General features: G+C 39.9%; 1 protein-coding gene across 3 annotated transcripts in view; it reads right to left on the reverse strand.

Annotated features, from left to right (window-relative positions):
- Positions 1 to 1913: 1913 nt before the first annotated feature.
- LOC142956212 (retinal-specific phospholipid-transporting ATPase ABCA4-like) overlaps positions 1914 to 20497 on the reverse strand; it is a 32773-nt gene continuing 14189 nt past the window's right edge. The window contains exons 15-49 of one of the 3 annotated variants that reach the window (XM_076097660.1): positions 20102 to 20323; positions 19590 to 19794; positions 19400 to 19492; positions 18543 to 18749; positions 17843 to 18020; positions 17459 to 17590; positions 16877 to 17016; positions 16633 to 16770; positions 15893 to 16074; positions 15643 to 15748; positions 14886 to 15091; positions 13953 to 14007; positions 13630 to 13689; positions 12983 to 13155; positions 12627 to 12751; positions 12361 to 12459; positions 11811 to 12092; positions 11579 to 11611; positions 11382 to 11487; positions 11225 to 11299; positions 10761 to 10930; positions 10266 to 10443; positions 9915 to 10030; positions 9443 to 9590; positions 7833 to 7956; positions 7338 to 7467; positions 7018 to 7138; positions 6624 to 6686; positions 6047 to 6153; positions 5082 to 5223; positions 4656 to 4790; positions 4258 to 4361; positions 3949 to 4041; positions 3413 to 3662; positions 1914 to 2818 (exon numbers count right to left, since the gene is read on the reverse strand). In XM_076097660.1, coding sequence (XP_075953775.1) covers positions 2702 to 2818; positions 3413 to 3662; positions 3949 to 4041; positions 4258 to 4361; positions 4656 to 4790; positions 5082 to 5223; positions 6047 to 6153; positions 6624 to 6686; positions 7018 to 7138; positions 7338 to 7467; positions 7833 to 7956; positions 9443 to 9590; positions 9915 to 10030; positions 10266 to 10443; positions 10761 to 10930; positions 11225 to 11299; positions 11382 to 11487; positions 11579 to 11611; positions 11811 to 12092; positions 12361 to 12459; positions 12627 to 12751; positions 12983 to 13155; positions 13630 to 13689; positions 13953 to 14007; positions 14886 to 15091; positions 15643 to 15748; positions 15893 to 16074; positions 16633 to 16770; positions 16877 to 17016; positions 17459 to 17590; positions 17843 to 18020; positions 18543 to 18749; positions 19400 to 19492; positions 19590 to 19794; positions 20102 to 20323 — 4815 coding nt within the window. In that variant the 3' untranslated portion in view covers positions 1914 to 2701. Of the gene's footprint in view, positions 2819 to 3412; positions 3663 to 3948; positions 4042 to 4257; positions 4362 to 4655; positions 4791 to 5081; positions 5224 to 6046; positions 6154 to 6623; positions 6687 to 7017; positions 7139 to 7337; positions 7468 to 7832; positions 7957 to 9442; positions 9591 to 9914; positions 10031 to 10265; positions 10444 to 10760; positions 10931 to 11224; positions 11300 to 11381; positions 11488 to 11578; positions 11612 to 11810; positions 12093 to 12360; positions 12460 to 12626; positions 12752 to 12982; positions 13156 to 13629; positions 13690 to 13952; positions 14008 to 14885; positions 15092 to 15642; positions 15749 to 15892; positions 16075 to 16632; positions 16771 to 16876; positions 17017 to 17458; positions 17591 to 17842; positions 18021 to 18509; positions 18750 to 19393; positions 19493 to 19589; positions 19795 to 20101; positions 20324 to 20497 lie in introns of all 3 variants that reach the window. The other 2 variants (XM_076097659.1, XM_076097661.1) reach the window with 2 other exon arrangements.

Genomic DNA, 20497 nt, shown 5'->3' on the forward strand with positions numbered 1-20497 from the left:
AGCTGCTTGTGATAAGTAGGTGGAGGTACTATAGAGGGTGATTCTGAGGGTGAGCTGAGGCCGAACATGTTAATTAAGTCTGTGGTCCTGTCAAGTCCTCAGGGATCAGTTTTGTAGGATGAACTCTTTCTTCTCTCTACTTCAACATACCAGCATTGTAGTTTGTCTGACTCGTCCCTCACCTACAGCATATATTTGTGTTTCATATTTGATATTGAATGAGATTGGACCTCTCTTGGTTAATTAAGTTATGTGAATTAGGCAGTTTTCTGTTCATTCAAGTCTTCAATTTAGGCGGCATCTGTAAGTTAATTTCTATTCTTATAAATGAATAATTAAAATTCCCATTCCCCCAACTTTCCTTTTGTAGCTGTAGTACTGCTCCTTTCTTAACACAGCCATTTCATTAAACGTCATTTAATGATAGATGCATTAAGCTGACAGAGGTGATGGTGTGTCAAATGGAGCACTTAGCATAATAACAACGCTTTTAGTTTATTTATAAATGTGGACGTCGGTTTATCTGGATGCATGCATGAATGTAAATATGCACATATAGTTAATTGGGATAATACGTTTACATGTATGTCTATACATGTCTATACTTGTTCTCTTTGTCTGTCTCTATCACTGGGTGTACGAAATACAAAAATATTAGAAATAATTGCAAATACAGGTTGGACATTTTGTTGATGTATTAATTCCTGACCTTGGCTAGTCGGGCTTTCTCCTCCAGCATCTATAAAGGTTACTCATTAACACTTAATTATTTTGTGTTTAATCTGTACATCAAAAGAAATATAAAGATGACAATTTGTAGTTTTAGAAGGGAGTTTGTGCCTTGTGTCTTTAAGCTAACTTAAGCTAATTGCCTCAAGTGGCATCAATTCTCTCTCTCTCACTCTCTCTGGAAAAAAGCAAGCATGTTTCCCTAAATGTTGAGAGGAAATAACACATTCTTCCTTTATAAAATGAAATGAAATATGTGTTTATGAGAAACCAAATTCAACCTTGTTTAATTCAATCAATATACTCAGATTAACCACTATTGTGTAGCTTTGCAAGTGGCCATGCAAGGTGTGACCAGTAGGCTTGTATATGGTAGCAAACATTTAATATAATGCTGTGTGAGTAATATTAATAAGTCCATGCACTGAATTTATGATTAAGCTCCAGTTGCACATTGTAGAAAAAAAGCACTTTAATATCCCACAATTTTCACTTGAGGTCATGCAAAAATTACAAATGTTTGTGTAGAATTATATATTTGTGTTCAACCTTATCGAACCACAATGGTGTTAATATTTGTGCACATTTACAATACTGATTCAATAGGTTTTAGTTCTTATGACATGGATAACACAATGTGCAATTAGCCCAGTGTTTAGCAGTATACAGTCACATTTCACAGCCTGTTACAGTGTGACTCATTTGCTCTCCCACAGCGGCACTATTCATGTTCATCAGCTTCATCCAGATGACCATATGGGCAGGAGAGGAGCATGAGATTCACACCAGAGAATTCATTAGCAGCCCTGAATTGCACCCTGCCATCATCCCTCTGTTTCTTTGAGGTAGCCAATGAAATTGAGGCCGGTGGGCTGCCTGAGGCTATGACACCATCACTTGCGGCATGACAACAGTAATTGGATCGTATGTCAGAAAAAATACAGGTTGTGACAAGCCACTCGGCACAATGTCGCCTTGGCCTCGGTGTGAAGGTACTCTCCACTGGACTGCAGTGGCTTTCTTAGCTTTTCAGTGGCGTTATTTCAGGTCATGGGAGTGAAAAGTCATCAACTCTTCATCTCACTAAATGCAGTAGAATCCAGTAGTTTTATGAGAGAGAGGGCTGAATTATTTGAGGAATATATTCAAGAAATATTGCACACATGCATATTACATTAGGAAACTCCGGACTGTTTTATTTGGGAATGATGATGCAGTAACAATCAGCTAGCCAAGAGCATAAAATATGAAGTTTTATTTGGTCAGATACAAAATATAATTCCTCGTTATCTACAGCTATATTTATTAAAATGTCTTTTTCCCCCCCAAATTGGATCCTTCAAGAGGAATATTTTTGCACTATTTTGTACCGACACTGGAGAACAACATAACATGTCAATGTATGAAACAGGGCATACAAATAAATACTTAAATGCACAACAGTGGATTACTGAAAAGCAAGCAAGCAATAGTACATGTGTTTTGGAAAAAACAGACAACCAACATTAAAGGACTTTTGTTTATATGTGTCACATAAAATTGAGGTGTGCGTTAATGTAAAAAATACTGCTTCTAAGGTGTTTAAGTATTCATTACACAAAGAGAGAATATGTACAAAGTTTTACAAGCCAGTCAATCTAAGAAAAAATCTCTTTAAAAAAAATATTTTACATGAAGAAGCTGCTGTTTCTGCTGTTAACACATATGATTTCAAGTCTAAGTAATGTTTCAGACATACTTGGGTTTTTGATGATATCATGGAAGATTAATTCCTGTTTGTGAAGTTTGTCTGTGGCTGGAAACATCAACTGTTCTACCAGTCACTTTGGCAGGTCAACAGGCCAAACTTGTCTCTATTCTAAAATGCAATTCGGCTAGTGAATTATTAAAAGTGGCTTTGAATTGTGGAATGTAGAAAGTTATATCACTGCACCGTTACATCTGTGTTTCTTTACATTTACAGGACATGTCTTCATGTCTTCCTCTGCACCGGTGAGATCTTGATGTCTTTTCTTCCACCTGCCGTTCGTCTGTGTAAAGTCATGTCCTCGTCCTCTCCTGTCTGTTGTTTGGCAAAGTTGACAAACACCTGCACAACAGACAAACTGATTCAGTAAAAAATGAAAAAAATGTATATATATAGCTGCCTCAAGTCAATAAATGACCAGTTCCTTTCTTTATCAGGATCCCTATTAGCACTCGCATAAGCACTGGGGTCCTTCCTGGGGTCCACACAGATACAGTCAAACACACTTATACACACTATAGTTACATAAACACAACAAACAAAACAGCTCATCTCAAACAATCAAGTATGGACGACAAAACTAAAGTGTTATTCTTTTCACAAACATTAGGCCAAACACAATAAATCAATCATAACCGCTCAATAATTCATAGCAAACTTGATCTCCCCACCCTATTCATACTGATGAATAGTATTTTTAATAAAAACAAATCTTTATATGAATGACTTTAACTTAAATATTCATCATGCGCTCGTACACAATCATTTCCAAGACAATAGATAATGAAATACATTTCTCATTCCCTACTCAGGGGGATTTCTACTTCTCACAGAGGTTTACATTTTATTTCTCACACCATCATTCATAGTCATAATGTTATCAGGACAGATTCCCTTACATGCATTGAACACAGGGTGAGGCTGGTTCATACATACCTGGTCCAGTGTTGTCTGGGAAACAGAGTAGTCTTCGATGCTGAGTCTTTCTTTATTGGCCACCACCAGCTGAAATATCCTGGCTAGGGAGGAGGAGGCGATCTCGTACTGCAGCGTGTTGTAGTGCTTCTCCCTCTGAACGCAGCTAGGAAAGCTGCTCTCTATGAAGCTCTCGACAGGCTCCAGATCCGGGGACAAGCCCGCTTTAGCTGCCTTGATTTTCATGGTCACTACGTAGCCGTCACCAAATCTGGATCAAGAAAACACAGTGTGAAGATATTAAAACAAATTTTATTGAATTCTCATATACATTTATTCTACCTCTATTCAACTTGTTATCAATAACCTCAACTTGGACTAGGTGTATTTATCCCCCAAAGTTGTTGTGCAACTTCACATTGTTAGTATTTTCAAAGTCTGAATGGATTTTTACCCGCAGAAAAGTTCAATTATTTTTGAAACATGCATTTTATGCTTCATGTTTTCTGCACCGTGATGCAGAGAAGCCTTTATTTATTATTTATCAAACCTCTTACTTGTATTTGAGATTCTGAATGGTACCCAGACACTTGAAATTCCCATTGACCATGATGGCGAGTCGAGTGCAGAGGGCCTCGCACTCCTCCATACTGGTGGAAAACAAGCATAATCCATCTTTATTTTTACTGCTGCTATTTCATATTTATGAGCAATGAATCATTATTTGTAGATATCTATGGTAAATCTAAGCAAATGCCAGTTTAGTCAAGACTTCATTAACAGATGTTGGCCGAAGAGTTAACACTGTTTGGTCAGCTGCCGTAGCAGATGTATGTGTGGATTCATTTCATTATTGAATGTTGAACCTGTGTGATGTTAGCACCACGGCCCTGCCGTCCTGGATGACACTCATGATGGCATTCCACAGGAAGCGTCGAGAATGGGGGTCCATCCCTGTCGTGGGCTCATCCTAAACACACACAGCCAACACAAACAACAAACTTGACTCTCTGAGCACATAATTCCATATGAACAGAGACCAAATCCTTATCTCTATCAGCATATGGCAAAGATCTCAGATTTACGCTAGTTTGAATTGAACTGCACAGTTGTCTGCCAATGTATAAAACATTTGAGGCCAGGCTTGACCGAACCCATATGGCTTCCCATCTGGATCCATAAACCATTTCATTGATAAATCCCTGCCCAAAGCCCAGAAAGCCAAACAATGGGCTCGTGAGCGCGCCATCATTGGCCAACTCACCAGCAGCACCAGCGCCGGGCAACCAATCATTGCGATAGCTGTGGAGAGTTTGCGCTTGTTGCCTCCACTGTATGTCCCCGCACAGCGGCCGGCATACTCTGTCAGACCCAGCTTCTGGATGCCCCACTCTGCCACCTACAGGGGGGAGGGGAAGCATGCATTTGGTGGAAACATCCATTCACATGCCATTTTTAGGATGGGCGACCCCTAATGCTAACTGAGCCCTTCATAACAATAACAATAAAGCAAAATAAAAACGACAAATCAAACTGTAGAGAACGCGGAGCAACAGTACAGAGACAATGCAGCAAACAAAAACAAAATGAACAAAGCAGATATAAAGCTCTCTAAGCAGTGCTGAGCCAAACAGCAGAATGAAACATCTTTAGACAGTTGAAGATGTAAAGCAGCTGGAGTCCTACTCACTCTGGGGATCTCTGACTCAGGCACCCCTCTGAGACGAGCGTAGAGGTACAGATGCTCCCTGCCGGTTAGTAGCTCATCGATGGCATCAAACTGAGGGCAGTAACCCATGTTCTGGTGCACGTCCAGAATCTCTGTCCGGATGCTACAAAACAGGACACAAGGTGCCGCTTGCTGCAGTGAGCCAGTAGAGCAAATAACATGATGAGGAAAAACTAAAGAGTGGGTTTAGACTGTGTAGTCATTACTTAAAACATTTAATCCAGACCTGAGAGAAAGCGGATTCCTCTGAACAAAATGATGTAAAAACTGAACAAAAACAAAAACAAAAGTGCAAAAAGACAATTTATCCTGTTTATTTTTTTTATTCATTCATGTAATGGTCAAATTTATAGTCATAAATTACTGTCGTTAAATTTTAAGGTCAATGATTTCCAACCTGGAGTCCCTCAATACATCTGTAAAATCACAAGATATTAACAAGATTAGAAAGCAGAAATACTTTCACCTCTTTAGTGTTCGAAAAATAAACCCAGACTTTCATTAATGGGGTTTTAAAAGAGTTTTAGTGTCCAATGATGGTGCACATGCAGTTTAAGGGGCTAACTTCCCTGAGAGAAATGTTCCAATAGTTGGAGTGAAAATTGGATTTTTAACAGATGGAATATTATCACCAAAATCACGTTGCAGTAGTTCTACTACAAAAATTGATTTGAGGCTACACAAGCTAATGCTCGGTTAAGCCCTGGTTCCTAACTTTTTCCCTACTTAAGAGTACCACACGTGTTGGTTTTATAGTCAGAGAGAGTCATCAAACAGAACTGTCAGATTGACCTTCCCGTGTTTAAACTTTCTAACTCAACGGACCGTTTGCTGGAAGTGCGTGCAGGATAAACCAAGAGCAAAGTTTTGTCAACACAGTGTTGTGTTATATCGACCAGGGACATTTTTGACTGCTCTTTATGTACCTGTAACCAGCCACAGTAGCCTCCCCGGAGCTGACATCAGTGTCACCAGTCAGCATCTTGAAGGTCGTCGTCTTTCCGGCTCCATTAACTCCCAAGAGACCAAAGCACTAACGGGGACAAAAGACTATCAGGCTCACGATGCGAGGACACATTCTGCTGAAATACTGACAACAAACTGCTGAGACACACTCACTATTATAGAGAATGACTGCTGATATCCTTTTGAAACTTCAATATTCTATTTGGCCTCATATAATGGACTAGAATTGTCACTTTACATTTAGGTATTAATTAATAACATGAGAACATTAGAACAGAAATATAACGAACACTTAAAAGAAAACCAGCTACACAGTAAATCTACTTCATTAAGGTGGCTAATGATGCTGCAATGCAACAGCTGCATATATTCTGCATCTCTAACAGTGCGGATGGCATCTTTATCAGTACTTAGGTTTACTTGAGCAAACACAAAAAGAGAAAACTGTAGTAACATAAATAAATAAATAAATAGTAACTAGTAAAAAGTAATAGTAAAAATAGTAACTTTCAATGGAAATGAACTCTGTGACTTTACCTCTCCCGCGGGGACACCCACACAAATTCGGTCCACAGCTGCCCTCTTCCTGCCCACATATGTCTGTGCACAGAAAGCATGGAAACAATTATAACTGACTCCATTTGTGTGGTATACTGTTTAAAACAACAGCAAAGAATAAGAGGTAAAAATAATCAAATATCTTACATCTAAAAATATCTACGTTTTTTCATGTCATAATAATCCATATTTGACACAAGTACCTTTTCATTCAGAGCGCCTTTGTAGCAGGACTTTGTAAAAAAAATACATATATATACTTGATATTTAAAATAAAATCTGTTTCATTAAGACTTGTAGTGAGTTGAAATGTTGCTAATACAATTAAAGTGATGGTATTACAACAAACATGTTAGAGCCAGTGATGTTTAACCTTAGAGAGATCTCTGATCTGCAGGATGTCTGTCTTGCTCCCTCCATTATAAATTCTCTGCCTCTCTGCTGCCACGTCATCGTCCTCATCTCTTACTGAAGTCTGCGTGTAGTCTGACAACCTGAAGGGTGCAAGAAAATCATCTGTGGAGAAAAATCTGGTGCAACACTTTTATCTGTTCAAAGGTATGAATGAGTTCTGACCCTCTGTGAAAGAATGTTCCTGGTTAAATTGATATGGAAAGGTCAAAACTTTGGTGTAATGGTTGAGCTGTCTGTGTAGGAGCACTTGTATGGTCTGTGTAATGGACAGTAACTTACCAGTGGTTCAAGAAGAACCGGTACTGGATCAGTACATTGAAAATAAAGTAGACAAAGCCTTCCACTGCCATGAAAGCAATATATTTCCCGACAAAGTCCCACCGGAAAGGGTCCTGTATGTACTCTTCACCTGAAAACATACATATGCTGACATTGAACCCTTTGTTCAGTACAAAGTGAGTATTTGTTATACGTCACGAGCTGTACACAGTTTTCCAGATAGCCGAGACATCAATAACTCAAGACCTTCTTCACTCTTTACCACACTCACACATTTGACATGACTAAGCATTTTGCTGGACGCAAATATCTACAGTGTGACGAGTATTAACAGCTAGAACTTTGATCAACAAAAGGTACAACTTTGTAAAAGTTCTTTAACAATTTCCATATGCAGAATGTAATATTCTCCCAAAAGTGTTTATATCACCTGTTAAAGAGCAATAATATTTTAAAACTATGATCTTGAACTGTATCAGCTATAACGGTACTTACCAAATCTGGCATAAACATCAGTAACAGCCTGGCTCATGGCCATGTCTATCAGTCCTCTCCCCAGGCAGAAGTGAGGGAGCACCAGCAGACCTTTCTTTAGCCACTCATTGAACATCAGCAAGGACTGGCAACACACACAAACACGTACACATTTAATACACATTTCACTAGAGTGCAGGTATGATAAAATACAATTTTAAAAAAACATACCGTCTGCAGTATACACAAATATTCAGCTGATGTAATTCTTACTAAATTAAACTTTCGTTTCAGAAGCTCAGTATTGCCTTGAATATTTTGCATGATTGCATCATCACCTCAGCATTGTGTTCTCATGCAACATGTGCATTGTATCTTGTGAAATGTTCTTAATTGCCCTATACCCAGGCTTGAACAGCTCATGCAAACATGTCAACATTCCCGACAGTAAGATATGTAGTGAGCTGGACAAATAAGAACCTTTACATGAGATGATGCGGTTCTGTGTGCTCGTGCATGCTAAGAATCACCCCATATGTTACACTCAGCATCATCTCTGTAACGGCTTTGTCAATCTGTAACTAATTCATGAAAATGTCCCCGAGACCAAACAGACTCATGGGTTTCTTATTATGTGTTGATTATTACATAATAAGCTTTTATTACATCTAAATTACCATATTATGAGCTGCTACACAAAAACAAAAATGATTATTATTTGTTTATAAATGCCCAGACCAATAATGATAGGAGTGAATAAAGTTGTGTTATCCTGTCAGTGACGAAGAAGCAAGTTTGGACTCTTGGAAGCATCAACATAACAAAGATATGGGTCATGCCACCTCCAGTTGTTCCCTCATGACTCACCTGTTGAGGGATTTATCAATGAGAGCAGAGAAGTGGAGAGAACCATCTGGTAATAAGAACCATCTCCATTTTTTTTGACAGAGCAGGAAGTCACCTGACAGCAGCAGCATCCGTGTCATTTCCCCCTACCGTCTGTTTCCTCCTGCTTCTCAATTATTTTATTTTATTAAAAAAAAACATTCTTACATGCTCTATCCAGCCATTCCTCACCGATCCAACAAGTCTGCACACCTGTGACTCATCTTCAACCCTTCTGCTTCTGCAGCTGCACCACATTATTAATCAGTCTTTGTGTACCTATTTCTTCTTCTATGAAAGGACCTATTGCCATTTTGGGCTTCACTTTGATTTTGTTGCCTCCGTCAGTCTGCTTTTACATTAACCTGATGTAGATCCAAACTATCATATATCTGACTGCTCTCTGGAACCTTTGAGGATAATAGGCTATTTTCACAGCAGGCATTTTGACATGTCATAGCAGCCGGGTAAACACAGATGTAATTGATTTAATTAATTTTTGTCGCATTCTATTTAGTGTGTCAAAACCATTCCAGTGAGTCAGCATGCCCAATACTAGGGCCCTGGCCCAGCTAAATGGAACAGGACCAATTAATGATATTAATTACACCTGTGTTTACCCCGCAATGACGTGTCAAAATGGCTGCTGTGAAAATGGCCTGCTGATGTGAGCAGAAATGAATTGCCTTAGCTGTGCGTTGAAACTCTTTCTTTCTTTCAATATTTCCTAGTCTATATGCTCTTACCCGATTGTTTTCAAAGAGCTCCAGGATGAAGGTGATGGCGCTGCTGTTGATGCCTATGAACAGGTTGATGCAGGACAGCGACACATACGCAGTGCTTGGGATACTGAATATGTAGGACATGGGGTACATCATGGGCGTCACCGACCACCTATAAGGCAGAGAAAAGAAACATTTAAAGAGAAATTCCAGCCATAAAGATTCTTGTTTTTCACCTCCCTTTCATGTTATTTATGCATTTTGTCCTCTCACTATAAATGTCCTTGCTGTTGAATTGGGCTGTTATTCAGGTCCTTTTTGTTTTTCGTTGAGAGGTGAGATATCCTAATAAGGCCCACTGGGTGCTCTCACACTATAACACTAACTCACCTGCACAATCGGAGTTTCCTTTTCATGTCCTCTTTGTATTTTATTGTTTTTATGTTTTTAAAGGGAAAAACAAAATTGAACTGTATTAAACTAAGCGAAGTCTTACCCGTATAGTAGAAGCAGAGTTATTAGTGCTGGCAGGTTGGATGGTGATGTGTAGCACTTTTTGTCGAAAGCCATGAAAATGCCAACCACCAATGCAGTGCTGAGGAAGTAGTTAACCTAAGGGAGACATGAAGCGTTCACACAATACGATAATGAACAGAAAAATCTAAGATACAAATTCACTCAAAGGAACAACCCACAACATATATCCTATGAGTTTGTCCACTAATAAGATATGTAAATGAACTTTTTATTGCTTAAAATGATTTAAAAACCGGAAAATTCTATGATGAATTCTAACATTAAGAGGATGCTTTATATTTAGTATTGAAGGCAGCCCTGCTTGACGTACCATGTCCCAGAAGAAATTGGCCACCCAGTACACTAAAGGGCTGACCCCACTGACAAACTGCAGGTGCTTGGCCTTGGTCACACGCTCCTGGATGAGGTAGAGGACGAAGCTCGCAGGGATGAAGGACATGGCGAAAATAACACAGATAGCCACCACAGCGTCTACTGAAGTGGTCAACCTGAGGGGGAAAAGCAGATAAAGTCTGTACTGTACATTCTGGTAAGGGAATGTATTGTTAATGAAACATTTTATAATTTTCTAAAAGATACAGTCATGTAAACTTGTTTCTAATAATTATCCAGATTTATTTATAGTGGTCAAATGTTAAAATGTCAGAGTAAGAGCTCAGAGTTGTAGCTGCTCAGAATAATATTAATAATAATATTATTAAATATACATTTAAAAAGTTTGTTTTTTTATTTTTTGTTTATGATATTGTATGTACAAAAAATAAATAAAATACATTTTAAAATATAACATAAGAGTAACACTCACACTGTGACTTCGGAGAGCTGCTCTTTGGTGAGGTTCAGGGGGTGGTTGATTGCGGTGATGCCAAACTCGACGGGTTTGGCTGATGGAGGTAGGAAGGCCCGCAGAATGGCGTTATTGCCCACATTCATGAAGGCCACCATGGCGTGCCAGCCTTTGTTATTATACCACACCTGACAGAGAACAGAGTTAATAATAAACCCTCTGTGATAATTACAGTCCTGATCTACAATATAGGGGCTTGGAAGATTGACCTTCCTGATATAAAACCTCCATTACTTTAAGTGGAAAGCAAAGATATAAAAGGAAGCATTTACAGCCAGTCAGTCAACGTCCTTGTGATATGACAGACATTATAAACTGTAATACAAAAGCAAAGCACCAGCGAGTGTTTGCACTTCATTTCTACCACTTGCTGGTTTGCTATTTGCAGAAAAGCTCGCTCCCGTGTCCTTCCCCCTACATACCTTTACATTGAATTCACTTTCCATGTATCGTAAGAAAGGACCAATCTCCCTCAGTGCAAGTCCAGAATAGTAACCCTGTGAAAGAAAATGCTCTTTATAAACTGGACTTAACACACACTACACTACACTACACCAAACAGAAAAGAACAGTGAGTACCGCTGTGATGTTGAGCATTCGTCCCAGCTGACTGAAAACATTCTGGATGTCTCTGGGGTTGACGTCCAGGATGGGAAGCTGTCCTCCCACTGACAGACCTCCATATCTGAGGGCAGAGAATATTTACACTCAGTATCCCAACATCCACTACACAAGAGGGAGACTGTGACTGATAACAGTAAAACACCTATTATTACCTTTGTTCATTCACCCAGTATTTGCTCTTCAAACTGTGAAATGAAATACAGAATTAACTAAACAGAGAGGAATGTGTGTATTTTGTTTGCAGCATCATCATCAGCAGAGTTTGAAGAAATATTTTTCTGTCACCTTAATCAACTTTTTTTGATTTGGTTTTCAAGCCCTTTGAGGGTTTTAAAACACTTGTAATTCCTCCAGTTTGTATCATTTGAATGCAAAAAACCCTACCTGGTCTTGATGAGACTGGCATAGGTTTTAACCAGGTAGTCAGAGATGTTCCTGTCCGTCAGGTCCAGCATCGTGTCTCCCGTGGCCTCGATTCGTTGGCGAGGGGGCGGGCCTCCTGCTCCGATGGGACAGATGGGCATCATGGTGAGCTTCTTACTGGTGCTGCACTGGCAGGAAGGAGACGGGTTTCTCTGGTTCCACTCTGGACTCTGTAAGATGTTGCTGACCACAGGAGAGGCGTCAGGATTCTCCCACTCTGATGTACTGTTACTACAGGGCATTCTGTGGAGAGATAAGTGGAGAAAAGCAAAAAGGTATGTGATGCCTTCATGATAATGTGAAAGTATACTGGATGTTCAACCTTTAGTGTCATTTTCAGATGAGTTTAATGTTTGCAGGTAAGAATTCTGTATTTCTATTTAAACATTCTCAGTCTGCATGAACTCCAAATGTTTGACTGCATGTTGCAGGATTTCTGCACCAGTCATTTTGAATTCTGGAAATGAGATTTTCTTGTGTAATAGATCCTATCAATAGTCCTGATACTCACTCTAGTGGTTCTCCTGCCATGCAGCGTGTCCCCAGGCCTGGTCTGCTCAGTAAACGCTCTGTGAAGCGTTTCATTTTGGGGTCAAATGGTTGCTCGTTACTAAATAGGAATAAAAAAAATGTACAGAAGAAATTCAAGTTTAAGCCACTGAACTGAAGAACTACAAGCAATAATCACCAACAATCTGTCAGGAACGTCAGTGTTTATGTGATATATAACAAATGGTTTGTCTAAGATAGTATCTTGGAGAACTGCCAAGGTCTGACCTGAAGAAGGTGAACTGTTGCCCGTACATCCAGGGGGACAGAGTCAGACTTGGATATTCTCCAAACGGAGGGACGATCATGGTGAAGATCAGAGCTATTAGGACAAAACTGGCAGGAAGGATGATCTGAAATCCCAAAAAATACAAGTCTATCATAAATAAAATATACACAGCTTGAATTATTACTAAAAGTACAATATGTGTACTCACAAATTTGCCATATGTATTGTGTTTTTTACTAGATCTAATAATTAAAATGCAATCAGTCCATACACCACTTAATCCAGATGTCAACACTTCACGTCAACAACATCCATAACCATAACCATCAATCCACTCATCGCTGTGTCCCTTTACCTGTGCCAGGAAGTCTTTCTGGCTTCTTATGGCGTGGTGAAACCTCTTCACCAGCAGTGCATGGAACTGCTTCAGGATCAGAGTGGACCCTTTAACCTGCCTGGAGCCCTTTCCTGCACTGCTGTCTGATGCACCGTGGGTAATGCCGTTAGTCCGCATCACACCATTGTGTTCTGTGATCAAAGAGAACAGTTCTGTAAATCGTTTTATTTCTTTTTTTTGTCAGAGAGGCAGTGGTATATTCCACTGAGCAAAGCACCTAAACTCATCTGAGGTTTTCGATTTGTTTCTATATAGCTGACAAATCATAAATGTGAGTAAATGTAGGAATTTTAATATAAAGCACAGCAGAAAAGCCTTTCTAAATAGAGACGAAGAATACCGGATGCATTCCTGCTTTGTTTTTAACTATACAAGCAGCGCATCTGCTGTAGATTTCAGACCTAGATCACTTAAACTGCTTAGAGTACCAGGTGCTTACTACACATAATGCCATTAAATCGGTCACAGAGAAGCATACCTGGTCAAAAAAGTAACTTTAAATCCAAAAAAACTAATTATTCTTGCTTCTACTAATTGACCCAAGTCCAGCAGATTTTAATTTAAAAAAACTTAAATTGCCAAAATTCTGCTTTCAAGTCTCTGACCTTCATCTCCCTCTACATCAACTTTGCCGTTGTTTTTTCTCCGCTGTAACATCCACTGTTCTAGGGGTGGGAGTGCACAGGAGAGACACAAAACACACACACACACACAAACTAGACGGTTAAAACTGACAAATGATGCATCACACCACATGTACATACAAGACAAGTAGCTAAAGTTAAAGTTAGGGAATGAACAACAATAACTGCAGCAGTAAAAACAGCTGTGAGACAATACGATTAACAGCATGTTAGACATAAAGGACAGCGGGTCAGAGATTCTATTCCAGGAAAAGGCCATGTGGACTATCAGTGGTGATATTTACCAGGAGTGGTGGCATTATTCGCAGCTTCTCCATCAGCAGTGACCTTTATGAAGATCTGGGAAGAAAAAACAGAACTTCCTTAGACTGTCAAAACTTTTTCATGCATTAAATATAGAGTTCATCCTTTCAGTTCAGAAGTAATATGATGTAAGTTTATATTTTGACTTTATTAAACTTGAAAAAATTCTGTTAAAAATCACAACTGTCATCACATATATTATGAGCTTATTTCACACGGCTATTGTTTTCTTTAAATGACTGAAAAAATCTGTCATTTTGGGAAGATAACTTCAACCTGTTTCCAAAACAAATCAACTTGTTTCAAGAATTGCATACAATTTAAGGTATTTTTTCCCCCTGTTTTTAGTGCAGTAACCTTATTATTGTATTAAAATACTTTCATTTAGAGGGAATGTATTTATCAATTCAGCATTTTATGAGACAGTGATAGCAGAGAGATAACCGAAAATAAGGGAGAGAGAGCGCTACAAAAGTCCTCGGGCAAATTCAAACCAGGACTCTGCAGTTCATTGTATACATGGAAATGATTTAACAAATTGATCTGTATTTAAAAAAACAGAAATAACCTTATTGTAGCAGCAGACCTTTTCACCTTTAGTGGTAAAGAAAACAAGACGTTAAGTAAACAGTAATAAACAAAAGCAACTTGTACTTTATCCACTGAAAAAAATATTCCAGAAGTGGTTGTATCCTGCTTTGTAATTGTTAAAGTTATTATCAAAACATGACGTGTTTTTATTTAACCTGGCTATGAGTGTTTTCTTGTTAATGATATCAGAATTCACAAAGCTGAAAAATCGATATATTCTGGACGCTTTTATTTACCATCTTTTCATGCAGGGTAAATGCAGCATTAAGGCGCCACACAAGTTGTTGGTGATGTCAACAGACGGAGACAGCCGATGTCCCTACCTCTTCTAGTGATGTATCAGAGATGCCAAAGCTGCTGAGGCCCATGTCAGCAAGCGTCTCCTCCAGCTCCCTGAACAGACTGGCATACGCTCGATGTTTGAAGCCCTTATTGGGGAGCAGATAGGTCAACTCCTGGCCGATCATCTCGATCAGCTTGGCTTCAGGAACGTGGTGGTGGATGAGGCTGGTGATGTTGTCTATATCCCCTGGGAAGAAGACAGAAATTCATCATTTTTGGAGCAGGGTAATTAAGAGTAAAGTGTTCACAATATAGCAGAAATCATGAAAAGGACAAAGAAAGGGAAACTGCTAGTGCTAATTATGCCAAAAACAAAAAACAAACACCATTATTCAAGCACAAAAATAGATGAGTAAAGCTTCTAAAATACAGTGTCCTCAAGCAAATGTAGGAGGAAAAGGCACATGGGTCAATATCACCACTGAATTATAAATGTGAGAAAATAATGTGTTCTGTTTCTGTATCTGTTTTACAACTTGGATAAGTGGGCCAGTCATTAGACTATCAACCACTGCGCACCGACACCCGCACACAAGCTTGTACTGCTATACTTGTGAGGACCTTCATTGACTTAACGGCTCTGAAAAACATTTTTCTCAATTTCCACAAATGCCTCACTCACTGGGTCTGAATCTCAAGTTGTTCGTACAAGAGAACACATACACACATAAACAGAGGACAGAGGAGAAGCTCAGGAGTATGCAGTAACGGTAACAGATAATGCAGTGTTCACTTTACCATCCAGAGCTCTGTCTAGGTGCTGGGACTGGTTCTGAGGCTGATCTTTGTATCTGGTACACATGGAGCAGGAACAGGAGCAGTCTGAGGCACAGTCGCAATCATTCTGATAGAAAAGCAGCACAGACAAGAACACTTTTACAAAAGAAAAGTAGGTATTCTTCTTTGTGGGTCTGTGTTTGAAATGGACTGTGAAGAATGAAGAGACAGCTGCGTATCTGGCTGATTTTGTGTAACAGGTAAAGCTTACCTCCTTCTTCTTGAGATCCTTCATCTGGCGAACAAGTGTCAAATAGAAACCGACTCCAAAACAGTTCTTGAGGAAGAGGGGGGATCCGCAGCAGTGGAGTTGTCCTTTGGAGATGATGGCGATGCGGTCACTCAGCAGATCAGCTTCGTCCATGTGATGAGTTGATAGGATCACTGTCCGGCCTCCACAAAGGGTCAAACTTTTAATAAAGTACTTTCTACTGACATGTCATTTGAGTCAAAGGGGCTCATTTTAATAGATAGGAAATCTGAAGTTTTCTCTCCTGTGTTTATGTCTTATTTTAGCAAAACCTTTTTTTTTTTTCACCTGTTCTTAAGTAATAAACACAACGGAGGGAAAACAATTTAGATCACACATAGAAAACAGATCACCGGAATTTTTCCAAAAAAGTTAGCATAACTTTAACGTGATTTTGCCAACAGATTATTGATTTTGTGACTGCATATTTCTTTCCTTCTGCTGTAGCAGTGTAGTTGAATTTTTCCGTTTGATCAGTTGACTACTTAATTCAAGTGCCTTAGGAGAGCTGATAGCTTGTGAGAGGTTTTGCTTTCATTCTTCAGTGTCTCCAGAGTAGCAGTAAACATTGGACCTTAGGGGTGAGATGTGTACTGGTTAGGGTAAAATGTGGATCTAAAGGGATAAAGTGTTGACCTGGAGGGCTGAAATGTGGCACTTAATGGGTTAAATTTGACTTTGCTGCAGTGAGATTTTTTTACCAGCTCTGTATTTCAGTAGGAGGTCCCAGATAGATCTCCTGGAATAGGGGTCCACTCCCGAGGTGGGTTCGTCCAGGATCACAACCTTTGACCCACCAACGAACGCCATGGCAACTGACAGTTTCCTCTGCATACCGCCTGCAGAGTGTGAGAGGCAACAGTTCAGAGCAGAAACAATGATGAAGGAATGAACGCAATTCTTGCTCGCTTCCTTTCACAAACACAGAGAAACAAGCGGTCCAACCTGAGAGATTCTGAGCCTCGTCGTCTCTCTTGTGAGGCAGCCCGAGGTCCACCAGCATGTCCTCAACCTCCCTCTCCGCCTCCTCCTGAGTCCGACCCTTCAGCAGTGAGTAGAACAGGATGTGCTCTTCCACTGTGAGACTGGGACAAAAACAGGGCAGCGATAATAACGTTTTTTTTTTACTTTACTGCGGAAGAGTGTAAAATTGTTGTTTTGACAGTTTTTGGACAGTGTGGCTGCTTTGAAAGCTGGGAAAGTCTGGATGGGGAAGTGGACTTTCTGATGTTCCTGGCTTTCAGAAACTGCTGTCAAAAGCCAATGTGTGAAGAATGTATTGATTTGAACAAAGTCTGTTTCTCACTTTATTAAAAATGAAGACATTCTGAACTTTCAAAGTTCAATTACTGGAGCAACCTTTAACTAAGGAAATGCAATTGACGAGTAATTTAAGTTTATTCTTCAACATAAATAGCTCCTTGATTATTTTACTTTTGTCTGCTGTATATAATGGAAACACTGTATACATGTAAATGTTTTTATGGTGAAATGGTACTGGTCCTGTCAGTCTGTAATGGAACTCACTGTTTGAAGAGGATGTTGTACTGCGGGCACATCCCCAGGGAGGAGCGAATTGTGTCCATGTCAGTCCTAATGTCGCTTCCATTAATGTAAGCTGTGCCAGATGTAGGCGGGAACAGGCCAGTCAGGATGGACCTGGACAGAGCAGAAGCACATACAACACCAATACTATGAGGGTTGCCAGATTATCACCTTGCAAGTATTAAAACTAGTTTAATAGATATATGAACCAGCCAACCTCTGAGCCTGCATTAAACTTGCTCTTTTTAACTTGTTTAATTAGCCTATTCTATCAGATTCTGATCAAATGAACTGAGTTTACATCTTTTGAGGCTGAGCCTGAGTAATTAAAGACATTTGTAACTTGTGGAATCTGATTCAGCTCACAGAGTGGTGGTTTTTCCAGCCCCGTTGTGACCCAAAAAGGATGTGATCTGGCCTTCATAGAAATTGATGTTGAGACAGTTGACAGCTGGACGACAACTTCCATCATACACCTTCATCAGGTCCTGAATCTGCACCCCCATCACCAGGCCCAATGGCTCAGGCTCAAGGAACAACTGACCTGCAATACAAAAAGACTGAGTTAACACTTTCCTTTAGATGCATTTAGATTATAATAATGCTCGGCACAATAACCAATAGAAATGAAATAGTGTGAAACAAAAACACATAAAAAGAAAAAAATGTTTCAGTCCATAAATTTAAGCTGGAATATCACATGCCATTAAATATTTCCTTCCCATCCTTTCACTGGCTTAACTGAGGCCTGCGTCACGTAACAATATAAAGGCTTGAAGATTTTATCACGTTTGACTCAAATAAATATTGTTCATTAACATAGAAACTCCTATTTAAATCCTTATAGCAGTCCTCTTCTTTATCATTATGATAATGGCCACAATCACACCTTTTTATTTGTTTTTCCCTCTAGTATTTCCAGTGTGTGATGTGTTACCCTTTCTGTCCACTAGATGTCCACAGTGTGTTCCCCACGTGCAGTTTGGTGTCATTTTCTCATCTCCAGTCAGTCCTTCTTTCACTTACAGCTTGCCTTGAGGCTTCTGCTCTGTATTTGTGTCCTCACCTTCCTGACAATCCTCCTCGTTTGGAGTTTCCTCATGTCGTCTTAGCAGCTCCCTCTCTCTCTCCAGTTGATCCCTCTTACGTTGGTGCTTACAGGCTTTCCTGCCCGCTGAACCATTACAGGTGTATGTCTCCGGTGTTCCCCTGCTATCAGTGTCCTTCTCCACGTTGCCTGTTTCAAGATTCTCTGTTTCAAGATTCTCTGGATCTGAGAAAGACAGATCGCAGACCCATTTGTCAGTTAGGATGTGTCTGGTGCAAGTTTTCTGTAGCACATGTGAAAAGTTCCCCTCGCACAGTTGACCACATGTACGTTAGTGATGGTAAAAAAAAAAGCGTTTCTTGCACTTTGATGCCAACAGTATGAAATGTTAACCAGAAGAGATTCTTTTAACTTGCAGTTACATGGCTTGTAGGGGAGTTACATAGCAACTTATACCCTGCTTGTTGTTGTTTTTATTGATTTGCCGACTGCTTTCTATGGGATGTTTATGAAATATGATACATTCGGATCAAAGGTCTATAAAACTTGCTCTTATCTTAATGCGAACATTATGTTTGCTAGGACGACTTGGTTTCAGACTCTGTGCTGGCAACAGTGCGCTCTACCAAGCTGACTCATTTCCTGCTCCAGGAGTGCTGGAGGAGGCGAGAGAGAAAATCGTTCTCGTGGGCGACTTTACTCATTATGAACCTTATATTGACCTTTCCAACACAATCACAATCTTCCAGCTGGAATTAGAAGCTTTTCTGGGGAGCAATTGCTTTTTTGGGCAAAGCTGAGCAAGAAACCTCCAGTCGCAGGGCTGCTCCTCACTTGTGAGGCATGTAAGAGATTTTAGAGTCAGTGACGCTTACCTTGACCAGGAATTGCTGTCTGTGAGGGTGCAGGCGTTTGCCAGTAGGAGGCCTGGAATGGGAAGTAGAATGGTCGACTAATGCCGTACTGTCCTGTGAGGGAGAAATTTGGTATAATCTTCAGTGTGATGTACTTGTAGTACCTATAAAGCGGTAAAGTAAACGATGCAGTATATATTAGCAGTCCAACCTGGGAAGACGTTATCCAGATACCAGGCCAGGACGGCGTAGAGGACAGCATCAAACACCATCATGAGAATGGAAGTGAGGAAGGAGTAGGTGTCTTTCTCTAACGGGCTGGTCATGATGTTGTCCCACTGCAGACCCAAACCCTGCTCCTCATACCGCGACAGGTACTCTGTCCCGAAGCCAAAGGCCACTGGAGACAACAAGCTCTAGAGAAGCAGAGGGACGTATGAATCACAGAATATCTACGTAAAGAAATAATACTGCAAATTTAAATGTCTCAATATTCAAATTGTCAACGTCAAATGTACACATATATTCATCAGCCAATGGTGTACATCAGTTATCCTTGCTGCCTGTTTTTGTTGCACTTGTAAGAGAAGAGACTTTTGATGAAAGTTTGTTTTATGATAATCTCCCTTAAAAACATGAAATTGCAATAAATACTCCCTACACTTGCAAATGCTTTTTTTTTCTGTATTTGTAAAATAAATCACACAAGGAAATCAGACATACAGCAGCCAACTTTATGTTCTTGGTGATGCGGTCCTGCCAGGCAAAGCAGAGGATATGCGGCAGATAGAGGGTGAAGTAGATGATGCCGCTGCAGGCGGCTGCCATGTTGGCCTTGTTGAAGAACACACTCATCAGGAAACACTGCATGATGGTGGCGATGGTGAAAGTCAGCAGGAAAAAGAAGACAAGGATGGGGTTGCTGTAATTCAGCACTTTTCCACCCTGAAAGAAAAAAAAAAGATATACGTGTGATTATATTGAGAATACTTTCACTAAAACATCGAAACACACCTGTAAACAAGCACAGAGCCCCTGCAACGATTGGCTGCATGAGTAAAACACGTCTCCATTAATATAGAGCTTTTTAAAATCATCCACAAGAGGACACCATTGCAC

This window comes from Anarhichas minor, unplaced genomic scaffold (assembly GCF_050575085.1).
Source record: "Anarhichas minor isolate MPS153535 unplaced genomic scaffold, ASM5057508v1 ptg000024l, whole genome shotgun sequence".
NCBI classification, from domain to species: Eukaryota; Metazoa; Chordata; class Actinopteri; order Perciformes; family Anarhichadidae; genus Anarhichas; species Anarhichas minor.